The 17,171-nt window shown below is 35.9% G+C and overlaps 1 protein-coding gene across 2 annotated transcripts; it reads left to right on the forward strand.

Moving 5' to 3' along the window:
- The first annotated feature begins 492 nt into the window (after positions 1-492).
- Positions 493-12,324, forward strand: LOC145545291 (uncharacterized). Of its 2 annotated transcripts, XM_081589390.1 has the most exons (5): positions 493-679; positions 1,516-1,611; positions 2,374-2,457; positions 10,912-10,998; positions 11,247-12,324. In XM_081589390.1, the coding sequence occupies exons 1-5, from the start codon at positions 598-600 to the stop codon at positions 11,249-11,251; spliced, it is 354 nt and encodes a 117-aa protein (XP_081445516.1). In that variant the 5' UTR covers positions 493-597; the 3' UTR covers positions 11,252-12,324. The 2 variants fall into 2 exon arrangements, 1 of the variants encoding a protein (XP_081445516.1); XR_014081995.1 differs by lacking the exon at positions 1,516-1,611 and having other exon boundaries at positions 548-679.
- The last annotated feature ends 4,847 nt before the right edge of the window (positions 12,325-17,171 follow it).

The following is a 17,171-nucleotide window of genomic DNA, read 5'->3' on the forward strand; positions in this document are numbered from 1 at the left end:
TACATTATAATGTATCTCATTATTTAATTTATTGATAGCTACATTGTTCCTTCTACTTCTTTAAACACAATATCCATTGGTCACTTCAAAAACTAAGAAAAGTTATGAATAATTATTTCAACAGAAGTTGTGTTGCGGGACAGAGTTGTATGTCATTTTCATTTCCTCTAAGGTACATTTTAACAATGATTATGAATATTTATAACCACAAAAAAGATATTTTTTAAAATGAGTATTTGTTACATTTTATTTAAATACAATATATCACTTATTTACATAAAAATGTTTCATATTCTTTGTTCATTTATTATTTTTGAAAAACAACAAGGCAGAGAAAAGATCATTAAGGTTAATATAATTTTAAAGTTTATCTTTGGAAATAAAGAAGAGCTTCATTATACACGGAAGAATAACAAAGTTTATCTATTGGGGCTGAATTACATTGCCTTTTATTTTCTTAAGTGTAAAAAGTACTTTACATATTAAATTTAGAGTAAACATCCTGTCTGATGTTGCATATGAAGAGATCTGTTTCCTTGATCCTGTTTCATTCTGACCCTCTGCTAATCATCTGATCCATGCAATCTGAATTCAGCTATGGAACCAGAGACACCAGCACTGTCCAGCCCTTGTCCTGGTCATCAACGTTTGCCAGAGGAATTGCATGAACTAAATACAGGTAATGCTGCTATTGCTAAGTAATCCCTTTATTTACTGAGAAAATAATATTGTAAATAACTAAGTCCATAGCTAGCTACTTCTAGAAGAAGAGTTAAAAACCTTTTGTCCTTGCAAATGAATTTTAGATTTTCCAATGGAAGGGAATTTAAAAGACAATCACTGTTTGATGAGTAAATATTTAAAATGGAATTAGATTTAATATTATTTGGAAAAATATTATTGACTTGGAGGCTGTGAATTCTGCTTTTCTTGCAGTGAAAGAGTACATATTGCTAAGAAAATTTATCTACCTAGTAAGAATTAGATGATTTTGTTTCTCACACTCCTTTCATTAACATTAAGTTCAATTGTAAGAAGGAGCGTTTGTAGACGTTTAAATTATAGGTACTTAAACTAATTCTTAAATTTCTATTCTTTCTGCAACTGGTATTATTACTTCAGATGCTATTGTCCATTATATTCTTATAATTACTATTCTAACTACTACTATGACTATTTTTATAGTAATAAAACTTATTGCATGTTTATTGCTTCAAGCACCATGCTATTGACTTTATATACATTAGCTTAATCTCCACAATATATATATGGATAAATACTACTATTATTCTTATTTTATATAAGAAAGTAAGGATTAAAAAAAGCTTGCCACAATTCACAAAGCAACTGCCTAACTGAGCCAATTTTTAAAACTTTGTTATAAGTCTAAAATAGGGACAGTTTATGTTTCTAACATGCTTTTAATTCTATGTCATAAATATATGTATATATACATATGTGTATATATAACATTTTAATTATTTATTGCATGCATTTTTCTAACATACTTTCTAGAATTTTGTGATGAAAGTGTAACATATGCAGAACTCAAAGTTCATGATTCCTCAGATATTCAGAAGAGAAAACTAACTAGGATTTGGAAAACAAAAGGTAAAAAATGTAAAACTCTAGACTCCTTTTTTTTGCCTTCATATTTTAATGTGAAGTCATGAGAATAAATACGGACTAACCTTTCAAATGGAAATCATCCCCCATACACTTTTAAGCTGGTCATAAGGACTCAAAGTCTAGTGTTAAGAGCAAATGGAAATGAACAATGAACTACTGATCATTTTGCTCTGAATAATCAACCATGGCTTAAAATGATGTACCAAAGCCATAGAATAAAAAATGTTTCTAGATGTTTTGTGGGTTGATATTTTAGCTTTGCAAAAGGTAAGTGCTCCTTTTATGCTACAATATTTCTAAAAACGAAATGGAGTGTGGGAGGTATATCATAGTAACTAGATTTTATCAAAACTCTCGCAGAGTATCTGTCAAGGTCAACAGATAATGCAAGTTTAATTCTTAGTTCTGCTACAAAGATGGGGAAAAAAATTGTTTAATTAAAGGAAAGTAATGAATTAAATCCCTTGTAGGATTTCTGAAGTTCTCTTTTTGATCGTAAAATGTCTTTACTAGAGCAACTTGTTAGTTCAACATTCCTACATAAAAATATTGATATTTCCTTGGCTATATCCAAATCTTCAAAATAATTTTTAAAGTTTTCCTCACAGAGTGGGAATACCAATGATGCAGCACTCCTCTGGACTTAGATTTCATTCATTCCTAGCCAAAATTCCTTCTAATCCCAACTCCTCAATCCTATTTCCATTGATCATCATGGTGAACTACTTTTCTCTCTTTGGGCAGTGTCTCCATGGTGCATTGCTGCAGTGGTATTTGCCTTGCTTTATTTAATTACTCTTGCACTAGCTGCATTTATGATAGCTAAGGGTAAGTACTTTTCAGTTTTTCATTAACTTGTTAAAATTTACTGGAATAGAATTTTGAAGCATTTGAAATTAATTCTAAGGATTTCCTAAAGTTATTTTTCTCATTTGTTATTTTAGTCACATAAAAGTAATTTTACCAATTCAGTTTTTGAATTATCAACAATAGCTATGTCCCAGGTGAGCTTATCAAGGATGTTAGTGGATAGCTGTGTATTTTGAAAAAAATAAAAAATAATAGCAATGTTCTTTATGTTATTGTATTTTTACTGACATTAGACTTAGCAACTGTGAGATGTAAGAAAACTTGGAGATATTTATAGAATTTATTATTTGGGCAGTTAAAAAGTAATTGTAAGGACATCAAGTCAGGAATTTGAAAGAAAGAATCTAATAGAAGAAATAAAATGATAATGGGCAGAGGTTCATCAAAAAATGAAAAAAAATATTATCAGGCTATTGGACCAAGTCTATATATTGCTTGAACTCAGTGTCTTAATATTAGAAAATATGTTAGCTTTTAAAAAAATAGACTCATAAATGGTACTATCTGCAAACCAGAAATATGAAAATCCCTTCAAATATAGAAAGTAAGGTAATTTATGCTTACAAAGTAGAGAAAACAACAGCACAAAACATGGAAGATAAATTTATTCAAAAGTTATAAGTAGATCTAAATCAGTAGAATATAGTATAATATATAATTTTCAGAAATAAACATAAAAACTTTGTGTACAATTTCTAACAAAGACACGTATGATAATAAATGACAATGTAGAGAAATTGAATAAATATAGCTATATTCTATAGATAAAAAAATATCTATTTGGATGAACAAAGATGGTAATTTTTAAGAATGAACTTGAAAAGATTTTAATAACAAAATATGACTCCTAGACAAACTGTTTAGTAGCTAGCAAAAGATCAAAGAGCCCCATTCAAATTCATAAGGCAAGCATGTACTGTGCTATGCTTAGGCGTCCAGTCATGTCCAAATCTTTGTGACCCCATGGACTGCAAGCACACCAGACTTCCCTGTCCTTCACTATTCTCCGGAGTCTGCTCAAATTCATGTCCATTGAGTCGGTGATGCCATCCAACCATCTCGTCCTCTGTTGTCCCCTTCTCCTGCCTTCAATTTTTCCCAGCATCAGTATCTTTTCCACTGAGTCAGCTCTTCGCATCAGGCAGCCAAAGTATTGGAGTTTCAGCTTCAGCATCTGTCCTTGCATTGAATATTCAGGGTTGATTTCCTTTAGGATGGACTGGTTGGATCTCCTTGCAGTCCAAGGGACTCTCAAGAGTCTTCTCCAGCACCACAGTTCGAAAGCATCAATTCTTTGATGCTTAGCCTTGTTCATGGCCCCACTCTCACATCCACACATGACTACTGGAAAAACCATAGCTTTGACTAGATAGATCTTTGTAGGCAAAGCAATGCCTCTGCTTTTTAATATGCTTCCAAGAAGCAAGCATCTTAATTTTATGGCTGTAGTCATCTTCCACAGTGATCTCGGAGCCCAAGAAAATAAAGTCTGTCACTGTTTCCATTGTTTCCCTGTCTATATATCATGCAGTGATGAGACCAGATGCCATGATCTTAGTTTTTTTAATGTTGTTTTAGGCCAGATCTTTCACTTTCCTCTTTCACCTTCATCAAGTTTCTCTTCGCTTTCTGCCATAAGGATAGCGTTATCTGCATATCTGAGGTTGCTGATACTTCTCTCAGCAATCTTGATTTCAGCTTGTAATTCATCCAGCCCTACATTTCACAAGAGGTGCTCTGCACAGGAGTTAAATAAGCAGGATGACAATATACAACCTTGACATACTCCTTTCCCAATTTTGAACCAGTCTATTGCTCCATGTTCAGTTCTAACTGTTGCTTCTTGACATGCATGCAGGTTTATAATTGCTATTATTCTTTTGGATGTGATGGGCAAAGAAATCATTGATGTGGGAAAACCTTTTTAGATACAAATATTTAAAATTAAATACTGAAATTATCAGAGAAGGAAATGGCAACCCACTCCAGTATACTTGCCTGGAAAATTCCATGGACAGAGGAGACTGGCGGGCTACAGTCCAAGGGGTTGCAGAATTGGACACGTCTGAACACATACAAACACATACACTGAAAGTATATGTAGATGATGTGCTTTCTTACCTAGATGTACCAAATAAATCTACTGAAAAACAAATTCATAATAAAGACACTTCAATAACAATGCTTGAAACAAAGTTAACAGAGTTTCATTATATACCATCTAGAGCTAACATCCAATATTCAGGTCCACATATTAAGCCTCTCACTTGGCATTTCTTCCTTGATATCTTGATAAACACCTAAACTTAGTGAATAAGTACACTTCTCTACAGTTGTATTATTACCCATCTAATCTAAGCAATTCTTTCTCTCTCTTTCTCTCTCTCCCTTGATCTAGGCTATAAACCTCCTAAAGGTCTAACTACAATTCACCCTTGACCTCCCCCATTAAATTTACAGAGTAACTTCTTCAAAATATAAATTTTATAAACTCACCAGACCTAACCTATTAATACTCTAAACTCAATATAAGTTTTAAAATCTTTAACGTGGCGTATGAGGTCCTTCCTTACTTGGTCCATGGTTTCTATCCCAGCTAGTATCACATACTTTCTCACTCTACGGGTTCCAGTCAAAGGTATCTTTTAGTTCCCTGAATGACTCATAGTTAGTATTACCATGTAGCATCATAAAAACAGGAATCATTTTAATAATGAAAGTAGATGATGCTAATAATTACTCTGGAACAACAAGCATAAATCAGGACTTCTCTGGGTAGGCTGATGTTAACTATAACTTTATCTGTAATCCTTCTTGCTACAAGGCATATGCCTAGACTGTTTTGTTTTTTACCTGAAACAGCCTTTCTTCTACATTTCTTCTAAGCAGCTAATCCTTTAGTAGAGTAATCAGTTAACACTATCCATTTATAATTAAGCCAGATTTCTCTGTTACAAAATCTTAATAGTGATTCATTTGTAGCACCTTTCACAGTCTCACCTGTGTAATTATTTGTGTGATTATTTACTTAAGATCTGTCTCTCCCACTAGCTTGTTAGCTTCTTTAGAAAGAACCCATGTATATATTTGCTCTACATTTTGACCTTTGCTTTTGAAAACTATGTTGTCACATTAGAAGTACTTGGTGAATTTTTTATTAAATAAATTAATACACCTAATAAATGCATACGGCTTATGTGAAAGAGATTGTAATACTTTTAATATTAAAAGACATAAAGACATCTAATGAACTCAGTATATGTTAAGTATACCTTGGTGGGAAGACTAATACTGTGTAGATAATTATATAATACTAGATTTAAGATTTATGTGATCCCAATACACGTGTATCTTCATGACAAGTATGTTAATTATAAATTATGTTGTTGTTGTTCAGTCACTAAGTCATGTCCAACGCTTTGTGACCTGCAGCATATAAGGCTTCCCTGTCCTTCACTGTCTCCCAGAATTTGCTCAAATTCATGTCCATTGAATTAGTGATGCTATCTAACCGTCTGATCCTCTGCAGCCCTCTTCTCCTTTTGCCTTCCATCTTTCCCAGCATCAAGGTATTTTCCAATGAATCAGCTCCTCACATCAGATGACCAAAGTATTGGAGCTTCAGCTTTAGCATCCAGTCCTTCCAATGAATAATCAGGGTTGATTTCCTTTAGGATTGACTGGTTTAAGTCCTATAGAAGTAAACAAAATGATTAGCTAAATACATATTGAAATATATTAACAAGAGCAATAGCAATCTAGTCTTTCTAGGTACTTAAACAGTGTATAAAGCTAAAGATAATTTAACATTATAGTATTGGTATAAAATAAATATATTCAAAATAAGAAAAAAGAAATAGCCTAATCATAAAATCGTATGACTATGTGTATCTATGGTATAGATATATTTAGCATTTTGGTTTGCTTGTTTTTTAATCTAAATCCTGGCTTAAATGATATTTAATTCTTACTATACATTTGCCTTTTCTGTTGGGATTTTCTCCTCTCTGTAGACTCTTTTTTTTCCATTTAGAGAAAACCCTTTAACATTCTTTTAGGGTAAGTTTAGTGCTGTCAAATTCTTTTAGTTTTTGTTTGTCTAAGATGTCTTTATCTCTCCTGCTTCACTCAATGATAATCTTGCTGAATACCGTATCCTAGGTTGCAGGGTTTTCCCATTCAGAACTTTGACTATATCACCCCATTCCCTTCCGGCCTCTAATTATGCAGAGAAATCAGCTCATAGCCTCATGGGTGTCCCCTGGTGACTGACTCTGTTTCTTCCTGCCTTTAAAATCCTCTATCTTTAAATTTCACCATTTTAATTGAGACCCTCTGTGCTTTGTGTACCTGGATATCTGTTTCCTTCTTTAAGTTTAGGAAATGTTCAGCCATATTTTCTCCAAATACTTAAAAAAAAAACTTTTTTTTATTGGGGCATAGTTGCTTTACATTGTGATGTAGTTTCTGTTCTACAGTAAAGTAAATCAGTTATATGTACACATATATTCACTCATTTTTAGATTTCCTTCCCATTTAGGTCACCACAGAACGTTGTGCTAAACAGCAGGTTCTCATCTGTTATCTATTTTATACATAGTAGTATATATAAGTTAATCCTAACTCCCACCTTCATTCCACTCCCCCACCCCTTTCCCCCTTGGTAACCATAAGTTTGTTGACTGCATCTGTGACTCTGTTTCTGCTGTGCCAATAAGTTCATCTGTACCATTTTTCTAGATATTACATGTATTATTACATGTATGCATTAATATACAGTGTTTGTTTTTTTCTTTCCAACTGATTTCACTCTGTATGATAGTCCATCCACATTTCTGCAAATGGAACTATTTTTATGGTCGAGTATTATTCCATTGCATATATGTGTGACATCTTCTTTATTCATTCCCCTGTAGACGGACATTTATGTTGCTTCTATGTCTTGGTTATTGAAATAGTGCCTCAATGAACATAGGGGTACATGAGTGAAAGCTGCTTAGTTGTGTCCAACTCTTTGCCACACCATGGATTGTAGCCCAACAGTCTCCTCTGCCCATGGAATTTTCCAGGCAATAATACTGGAGTGAGTAGCCATTCCCTTCTCCAGGGGATCTTCCTGACCCAGGGATTAAATCCAGGTCTTTGGCATTGCAGGCAGATTCCTTACCATCTGAGCCACCAGGGAAGCCCTATAGGGGTGCATGCATCCTTTCAAATTATGGTTCTCTCCAGATATATGCCCAGGAGTGGGATTGCTGGATCATATGGAAGCTGTATTTTTAGTTTTTTTAAGGAAACTCCATACTGTTCTCCATAGTGGCAGTATCAATTTTCATTCCTAACAACAGTCTAGGAGGGTTCCCTTCTCTTTAAATACATTTTTGATCTCCTTCTATCTCTTCTCCTTCTGGAACCCCTATTGTGTATAGTTGGCATGCTTTATATTATCCCATAGATCTTGCATGTTGTTTTTATTTATTTTTTGTTTGTCTTTCTGTCTGCCATTCTGATTTGAATTCTAAATTCCAGATCACTTAGGCATTCTGCTGAGTCATTTAGTCTGCTATTTATTGCTCCGAGAGTGCTTTTTTAATCTCAGAAATTGAATTATCTATCTTTGATTGGGTTTTCTTTATACTTTCTAGTTTCTTGTTAAAATGACCTACGATCAATTCTCTTCCCTAATTCAGTTAGAATTTTTATTAGTAATGTTTTAAATTCATTATCTGGTAGGCTGATTACCTCTGTTTCATTATTCAATTTTCAGGGGTTTTCTCTTGCTCTTTCAATTGAGAGTAGTTCCCTTGCCTTTTCGTTTTACTTAACTTTCTCTGTCTCTACTAGTTTAGGTGAAACTGTTACCTATTGTGTTCTTGAGGCAGTGAGTTGTGTGGGAGCATCCTCATGTAGACCGTGTGCCCTCCCATTTGGTGGGAGAAGTGGATTTGATGTGGATGCCAGTCACATCGGAGAAGGCAATGGCACCCCGCTCCAGTCCTCTTGCCTGGAAAATCCCATGGACGGAGGATCCTGGTAGGCTGCAGTCCATGGGGTCACGAAGAGTCGGACACGACTGAGCGACTTCACTTTCACTTTTCACTTTCATGCATTGGAGAAGGAAATGGCAACCCACTCCAGTGTTGTTGCCTGGAGAATCCCAGGGACCGGGGAGCCTGGTGGGCTGCCGTCTGTGGGGTCGCACAGAGTCAGACACGACTGAAGCGACTTAGCAGCAGCAGCAGCAGCTGCCAGTCACACCTTTCCTCAGTGTGCTGGCCGCTATCACCTTGGTAGGAGGTGTGGTGGCGATGGAGTAGCTAGAGACTGATTAGGGTGTGAGATGGGATTTCCTCTCTGCTCGGTGACCATAGTCGCCATGGTGGGGCAGAGTCTGCTTCCAAGTTGCTAGAGCAAAAGTCTTGAGGGTCGAGCTCCAGCTGGTTCTGTTTCCTTTGTGTGTTTTTCCTTTTCCCCACACTGGGGACTTGCCCCAAAGGCAGGGAGGCTGGTATACTTACAGATGTCTGATGTGCTGCCTATGGCTTCACTCGGACACAGCCCAAGGTCATACCTTTTCCCTTGCCATGGTCATCCCAGATCTAGTGCTAGTTTGTGGCATGAAATAGCAGGGGTTAGAGTGTTTGCTTGACTGGGACTGTGGAGTGTGGTGTGGTGGTTGTGGGAAATCAAGCAGCTGTGTTGCTATCACAAGTCTGGGCTGCTTTAGGGGTGCTGTTTGAGTAAGCACCAATAGTGGCCACCACTGCCCCACCTGGACCACACCCTGGACCCTGTGTTGCTTGTGTGTCCTTAGATCAAGCCTTTTTCTAGGTCCTGGCTACCCTAGATCTAGTGTCAAGCTGTAGCATGCAGTGAGTGAGGAATCTAGGAGCACAGTGAGGCAGCAGCTGCTACATGAGACCTCTTCCTGCTTTATTAGAAGGCACTTGGCAGGCAAGCCAGTATCTACCTTACCAGTGGAGTTTAAGCTTCTTCAGCCCCTCTCTCCATCCCAAATTTTCTCCAACAAGCGTAGGGGGCTTGCATCTTCCATGTAGGACCCCTGGACTGGGACTCCTGGACTGTGGCACAACCTTCTCATGTCCCAGGGCGAGTGTTCACCTGTACAGTCTCCGTTTTGCTCTTAGTCTCCTCCCAAGGATACAGGTTCTGCTTTTTTTTCCAGTCTTACCCAATTACATGTGCATCATTCTTGCAGTCTTGGTTGTATAGGGGTACTTCTGCCAGTTTCCAGTTCATTTTCCATGACAATTATTCCACAGTAGTTGCATTTTTGGTGTGTGTGTAGGGGGTGGTGAATTCCGTGTCTCCTTACTCTGCCTTTTTGATCCTCTCCTAGTACATTCATTCTTATGAGTCCAGCAATGCATTTGAGACTCAAACTGCAGGACTATAGTCAAGAGAATTTAAAGTCTTCCTCATATGAGCCTGCACTTGGCTGATTGAAACTTTATATCCAACAAGTTACACAATCTTATAGTTGGACTAGGACCAGATCTTTAAAAAGCGGGCATGCAGAAAGATTTTCTTTACAATTTGTGTGAAGTCTCCAAAATATCTTAGAAGCAACCATAGGCCAGACTAAATAAAATAAATTCAACCTAGGAGTGTTCCAGTCACTCAATTTTTTTCAAATCAAGTTTAGCCAATGAGAGGGCCAGATTCTCCGAAACAAAACAAAATACATCATGTGAAATGATATCTGTTAAAGGTTTCATATTTGAAAATAGAAATATGGATGTTAAGAAAAATGGCACAATTTTAGAAATTGTTTATTTTAATGAGCTTGAAATTTAAAATATAAATAATTGATTGCTTGAAGATCTGTGAAAGGGTAGCATTAGTAAAGCTGTGTAATGGGGGTGTTAATTCTAGAGGCATCTTGAGAAAAATAGTGGATAGTGATAGAGAGTTTGTAGAATATTATAAAAGTTCCACATAAAAATAATGAAAATCTAAATGGGGAAAAGGTTATGGTGCTGTGAAAAAGTAAATAGATACGTGAAGCACTGTGGTAATAGAATAAACAGTACTTTGTGACTGACTGGATGTGTACTATGTCAAAGATATTTGCTTCAGAGGCAACTTTGGTCATTATGTCTTAATTGGGTTTATTAACTGCTTAGAATAGCATCAATCAGATGTGGAAATCTGCAATGATTAAAGCATCAGTCATTACCTCATAACAGTCTGTCATAAGAAAAATGTTTTATATTTAATGTCATTTATTTGCAAGTGATAATTCCAATTTATTCTGCAGCTAATCATTAAAAAATAAATGGATAAATTGTATTTAAACTTTTCTGAATTTCTATTTTATTTGCATTCTCAAAGGTTTAAAAGTGATAAATCGTAAAATGTATTTTTGTTTGTAAATTTTACAAATTCCAGTTAATTGTCTAGAAGACATTCTGAATACACAACAAAACAATACGTCAATTGTGGCTGGATATTGCAACACAATACAGCAAAACAGAGGTAAGTATTGAATTGCAATAAGAATCTTGCTATCAATGTAAGTTGTTTAAATTTAGATGCATATATACCATTAATAAATATAGAATCAAAGTTAGTTACTATGGCTCACTTTTCAGAAAAATTCTTAAATATCATGGACTTCTCTTGAAGTTAGGGAGCATAATTAAAAACAATAATGCAAAAATTATGATACACAGAGTTAGCATGGGTGACAAAGTTATCCTCATGGATGTATTTTTTGTTGTCAGGGTAACTGGTCCTTCTCTGAAGAAAACTGATATCTTATTTCTGCTGACAATTAAATCTTGGCAGCAAGGAAATTGTCCTGAAGCACTGAGCTCCAGTCTTATCAAGACAAATAAAAAAGAAGAATTGGAAATGCATGACACAATAACCCTTCCTACATTTTCTTATACAGAAGATAATTATAGAGACACTTTAACATTTTGTGTTCGTTCAAGCATGCTAAACCCAACATATTGTAATAATTGTAGATCTCTTAATCAAACCCAAAACATCAAAATATAAGCTTAAATGGCTATGTGATTTTTAAATTTTAAATATATTTATACATAGAAGTAAATGCTAATATTTAAAATCTCAGACCCTGGTAAATAAATGAGAGGAAACCACATAGTACATAATACACTAAGGAGCATTTAGTCACGATCAGCACTTTAAAAATACCTAACATTTATTGATTGCTCCTAATGTTCCCAATACTACTTCAATGTATCACGTATTAGATCATGTACTGCCCCAATAATTCCTACAAAACTGTACTATTTTTATGGCTGTCATATTAATAAAGAAACTGAGACCCAGAAAGAATGAGGAATTTTCCAAAGTTGTATAGCTAGTAAAAAATAGAAACATAATTTAAGCCAAGACAGGTTTACTCTAGACATTACACATGAAACCATTATGCTATGCTGACCTCAGAACAACAAGTCATGTCAGATCAAGTTGTAAAAATATTGCTTCTTCAGAAATAGTGAGGGCGGCAGATTTACATTTTCCCCACCCAGCTATATGTTTCAGAAAGAAACAAATGAGAAAAATAACTTTCAAGAATGAAATATTATATTAGCTCTTTATAAAGAGTATTTTATGAATATTTTATATGAATCATTCTCTGGAATATGGGAAAAAGAGACTAATAGAAGTGATATTTTTCACCTTAGTAGACTCCAGCAAGCTTAAAGAATATAGGTTTCCTTTAATTTTAGTTCTCATCTGCTATGTGACTATATTATTTCTTTTTTTATTGCATTCAAGTTCTGTTATTGCCTTCAATAAAGACTTCAGTCTATAGCATGATGATAAGTTGATGGCATATATGCTGAGAATTTCCATATGATGCCCTTGGGAGACACACCTTATAATTTCATCATTCCTCCCTGCCAAGGCTGACCTCTGCTCTGAATAATTCCTGACAATCTTTCCCAGTTGCCTTGCTACCATCTCAACCACATAAAATGCTCTAAATTAAACTTGTATATACAGATCATTGGGCTTCCCAGGGGCTCAATGGTAAAGAATCTGCCTGCCAATGTAGGAGACGCAGGAGACATGGGTTTGATCCCTGGGTTAGGAAGATGCCCTGGGGGAGAAAAAGCAACCCACTCCAGTACGCTTGCCTGAAAAATCCTATGGACAGAGGAGTCTGATGGGCTACAGTCTATAGAGTTGCAAAGAGTCAGACACCACTGAGTGACTGAGCATGCATACATATCAATAGTGAGCTCTTTCCTCTTTCAGGAAAAACAATTTTAAAAATGTATATACAAAGTAATGCATTTGTTAAGGCAGTGTCTCCTGATGATCTCTTACCTCAAAATGTGCTTTTGTAAATACAGGTTACCCATAACTTATAGTGGAATAGCTAATGTCTGTGAATATTCCAAAACGGATAGAAGACATCAAACTACATAATGCCAAAACATTCTGAATTCCTGTAGGGTGAACAAAATAAAAACACTGGTATGTATATCATGTTTAGTTGCTGAAAACCAAAGATAAATGGAAGCTGAAAGGCAGGCAGTAAAATACAGAATTTATATATTTGTATATTTATTTTTTAATTTTGTTTTTGTCTTTATTGAGTTTGTCACAACATTGCTTCTGTATTCTGTTTTGGTTGTTTTGCCCAAGAGGCACACGGGATCTTAGCTCCCTGACCAGGGATTAAACCCACATCCTCTGTATTGTAAAGTCAAGTTTTAACCACTGGACAACCAGGAAGTCCAGAATCTACCTTTAAAGAAGTAATTAGTAGCTAATCTATAAAAAGAAAAAAGAAAGCATGGAAATCATACAATTATTGAAAGACAATTGCCATACAAAACTCTATCCACAGAGAAAAGATAATTATATGAGACTCATATGAAGATATACTTATATTCCATAGGTGAAATAAAGATAATTTAAGATAAGTAGAGAAAAATTATCATTACCTTAGGTCTATGCTAAGGATATACTATAATGTTCTTTAGATGCTAGAAAATAATCCCAAATGTAACCTCTAAGATTCAGGATAAAGGGCAATGAAATAGGTAAATGCAGGTGTAAATCTAAATGAATCAGTTCAGTTCAGTTGCTCAGTCGTGTCCGACTCTTTGCGACCCCATGAATTGCAGCACGCCAGGCCTTCCTGTCCATCACCAACTCCCGGAGTCTACCCAAACCCATGTCCATCGAGTCAGTGATGCCATCCAACCATCTCATCCTCTGTCACCCCCTTCTCCTCCCGCCCCCAATCCTACCCAGCATTAGGGTCTTTTCCAATGAGTCAACTCTCCGCATGAGGTGGCCAAAGTATTGGAGTTTCAGCTTCAACATCAGACCTTCCAATGAACACCCAGGATTGATCTCTTCTAGGATGGATTGACTGGATCTCCTTGCAGTCCAAGGGACTCTCAAGAGTCTTCTCCAACACCACAGTTCAAAAGCATCAATTCTGCGGCGCTCAGCTTTCTTCACCGTCCAACTCTCACATCCATACATGACCACTGGAAAAACCATAGCCTTGACTAGATGGACTTTTGTTGGCAAAGTAATGTCTCTGCTTTTAAATATGCTATCTAGGTTGGCCATAACCTTCCTTCCAAGGAGTAAGCGTCTTTTAATTTCATGGCTGCAGTCACCATCAACATTTACAGTGTAGTTCAAGCTTATGCAATTTTAAACTAAGACACTAAATTATGGTTTTATATAATCACTATTCTAAATGAATCTAAATGAATAGTGATTATATAAAACCATAATATTAGTGTCTTTAGTTTAAAATTGCATAAGCTTGAACTACACTGTAAATGTTGCATTTAAATTAAAAGGAGGATATGGAGTTAAAAAGACCTAAGGCTATGGCTCAGAGAGTAAAGAATCTGCCTGCAATGTAGGACATGCAGGTTAAATCTCTGGGTCGGGAAGATCCCCTGGAAATATTGCTTGGGAAATCCTATGGACAGAGAAGACTGGGGAACTACAGTCTATGTGATCACAAAAGAGTTGGACGTGACTTAGCAAAAACAACAACAAGGCTATTAAAATGTCTAAGAAGAGGTAAAAGAATTATTTATCTTGGGCATTACTAGGTCAAGAATGCATGTTGAAATTTTTAGTTATTTAGAATAACTGCTAAAATAATAAAATATTATGTAGTTATGAAGCTAATGAAAGAATTAATTAGTGGAATGATAATAATGGAAATTATTAGTGGATAATAATAATAATAATAATTAGTGGACAATTAGTGGATAATTCTTTTTCCTTAGTTTATTTATTTGTTTATTCATTTTGGCTGTGCTAGGTCTTCATTGCTGAGTGCAGGCTCTAGAGCTGAGGCTCATTAGTTGTTTCACACAGGCCTAGTTGTCCTGCATGTGGAATCTTCCCAGGCCAGGGACTAAACCAGTGTCCCCTACATTGGCAGGCAAATTCTTAGTCACTGGCCCACTAGGGAAGTCCAAACAGCTAATTCCTAATTAACAGACAATACTCCACGAAATCAACGAAGTAGAAGATTTCATATCAGAATCATTTTAGACAAAGACAATCAATCTGAGGGTTGCAGGAGTTAAAGCAAGAATTTCAACCTTATCCTTTCTGGGTATTCAGGGGCCCATAAAGTATTGAGGGTGGATATTGGAGTATGAGAATGAATAACTCTAATCTCAAAAATGGAAGCAAGCTCAAATGCCTCCAAGTCAGAGTTTTCTTGTATTCTCTTTTCCTATCAACTACTTTCACTTGCAGACTAATTTTATTTACTTCTGTCAATTGGTCCTTTATTTAAAAACTACTTCAGCTCCCTTGACTTCTTCATAGTTCTTAACAGATTCATTTATCTCAGATGAACATATATAGTTTAGTAGCCCATAATGTAACTTTCTCAGTCTCTTTTTCTAGAAAAAGAACCATGTGGTTTTGTGTGAGGAAGCCACACTAAGGAACTTCATCTTTGTGTAGTCTAACTCCCCATTTATTTCAGTTTCAAGTAATGGCCTCAAATAAATTTTCAAGGTCCTTTTTGCTGTATTTCTCCCCCTTAACATGTGTTTCTGTAAGAACTAGTTTATTATCTTCATGAGGAACTGATGGTAACTGATTCTTCAAATCATTTTAATAGCTGAGGCTCCAAATATACTTATTATCTTAATTTCTACTTTCAGTGAATTTTCTGCACTAGGATTTTACAGTCCCCAGATATAATTCCCATGATTGTCTTATTACTGACTACTTTATTTAGGTTGAATGCCTCATCATTGTTCTCTCAAGAGAAAATGTGTATATCTCACCCTAAGTTTATTGAAAAGAATATGCTCCACTTCCAAAAGGCCATTATCTTGGGAAAGAGTAGTTTATGTTGCATGTTGATAATAGTAATAAACATGGCAGACACTGCAGGTAAAAGCTGCAGGACTCTACAGACCTATATACACCTGGAGCAGGAGGTTAGAGGGAGAGAAAACATATCATCTAAAGGCTCTGAGGACAAGGTGGGAAGTTAGGACATTTAAAAGCAGCCATATATATGAGGGAATAAAAATCTGCACAGAGACTCAGGCAAGATGCAAGTTCAAAAAGGCCTGAGAACCCTGCTGGAGAAAAGCACATTAGGAACTTGTCCGGAAACCAGTGATCTTTAAAAGACGGCTGCTCTTGTCTACTGATGCTGGACTTAAGCTGCAACATACAGCTCCTTAAGGATGCCTGGCATCCCCTTAGAAATTTATTTTTCACAGCATTGCTGAAAGGTATGTCCTCTAGATCGCCTCCCACATGTGGGTGAGAGGGTCTTGAATGACAAATCCACTTTAATGTTATTATCTCCTTAAGCCATTGAATTCCTTCCTCTATATTAATCCAAGGCAGGCCCAGCATTCAAGCTCACTCAGCATGGACTGTTTGTCGAATCTTTGTGTTGTACACCCAAAACTAATATATTGTATCTCAATTATATCTCAGTGTAAACAAGACCTGTTGAAACTAAGAAACTAAATCAGCAAAGTTACAGGATACAAATCAGCACACAAAAATCAATTGCATTTCTATACACTAAAAATGAGCTAGTGAATTATGAAAAAATTAAACAATCTCATTTATAATAGCATCAAAAAATAATAAAACACTTAGTGATAAACTTAACCAAGGAGGTGAAAAACTTGGACACTGACAACAAATCATTAATGGAAGAAATTAAAGAAGACACAAATGAATGAAAAGACAATCTATGTTTATGGATTGGAAGATTTAATGTTGTGGAAATGTCCAAATAGTGGGCTTCCCAGGTGGCACTAGTGGTAAAGAATCCACCTGCCAATGCAGGAGACATAAGAGACATGGGTTCAATCTCTGAGTCGGGAAGATACCCAGGAGAGAAGGGAATGGCAACCCACTCTGGTATTCTGAAGAACCTCCATGGACAGAGGAGCCTGGCGGGCTTTAGGCCATATAGGGTCACAAAGAGTCAGACACTACTGAAGCAACTTAGCATGCACACACAGATGTCCATATTATCCAAAGTGATCTGCAGATACAATGCAATTTCTGTCAAAACCCAAATGGCCTTTCTTTTTAACAAAAAAATAAATAAACCCAATACTAAAATATTCATAGAACTGCAAGAGATCCTGAATAATCTAAGCAATTTTGAGCAAGAAGAACCAAGC

This window comes from Giraffa tippelskirchi, chromosome 4 (genome assembly GCF_054371585.1).
Source record: "Giraffa tippelskirchi isolate mGirTip1 chromosome 4, T2T-mGirTip1v1.2.pri, whole genome shotgun sequence".
Lineage (NCBI taxonomy): Eukaryota > Metazoa > Chordata > Mammalia > Artiodactyla > Giraffidae > Giraffa > Giraffa tippelskirchi.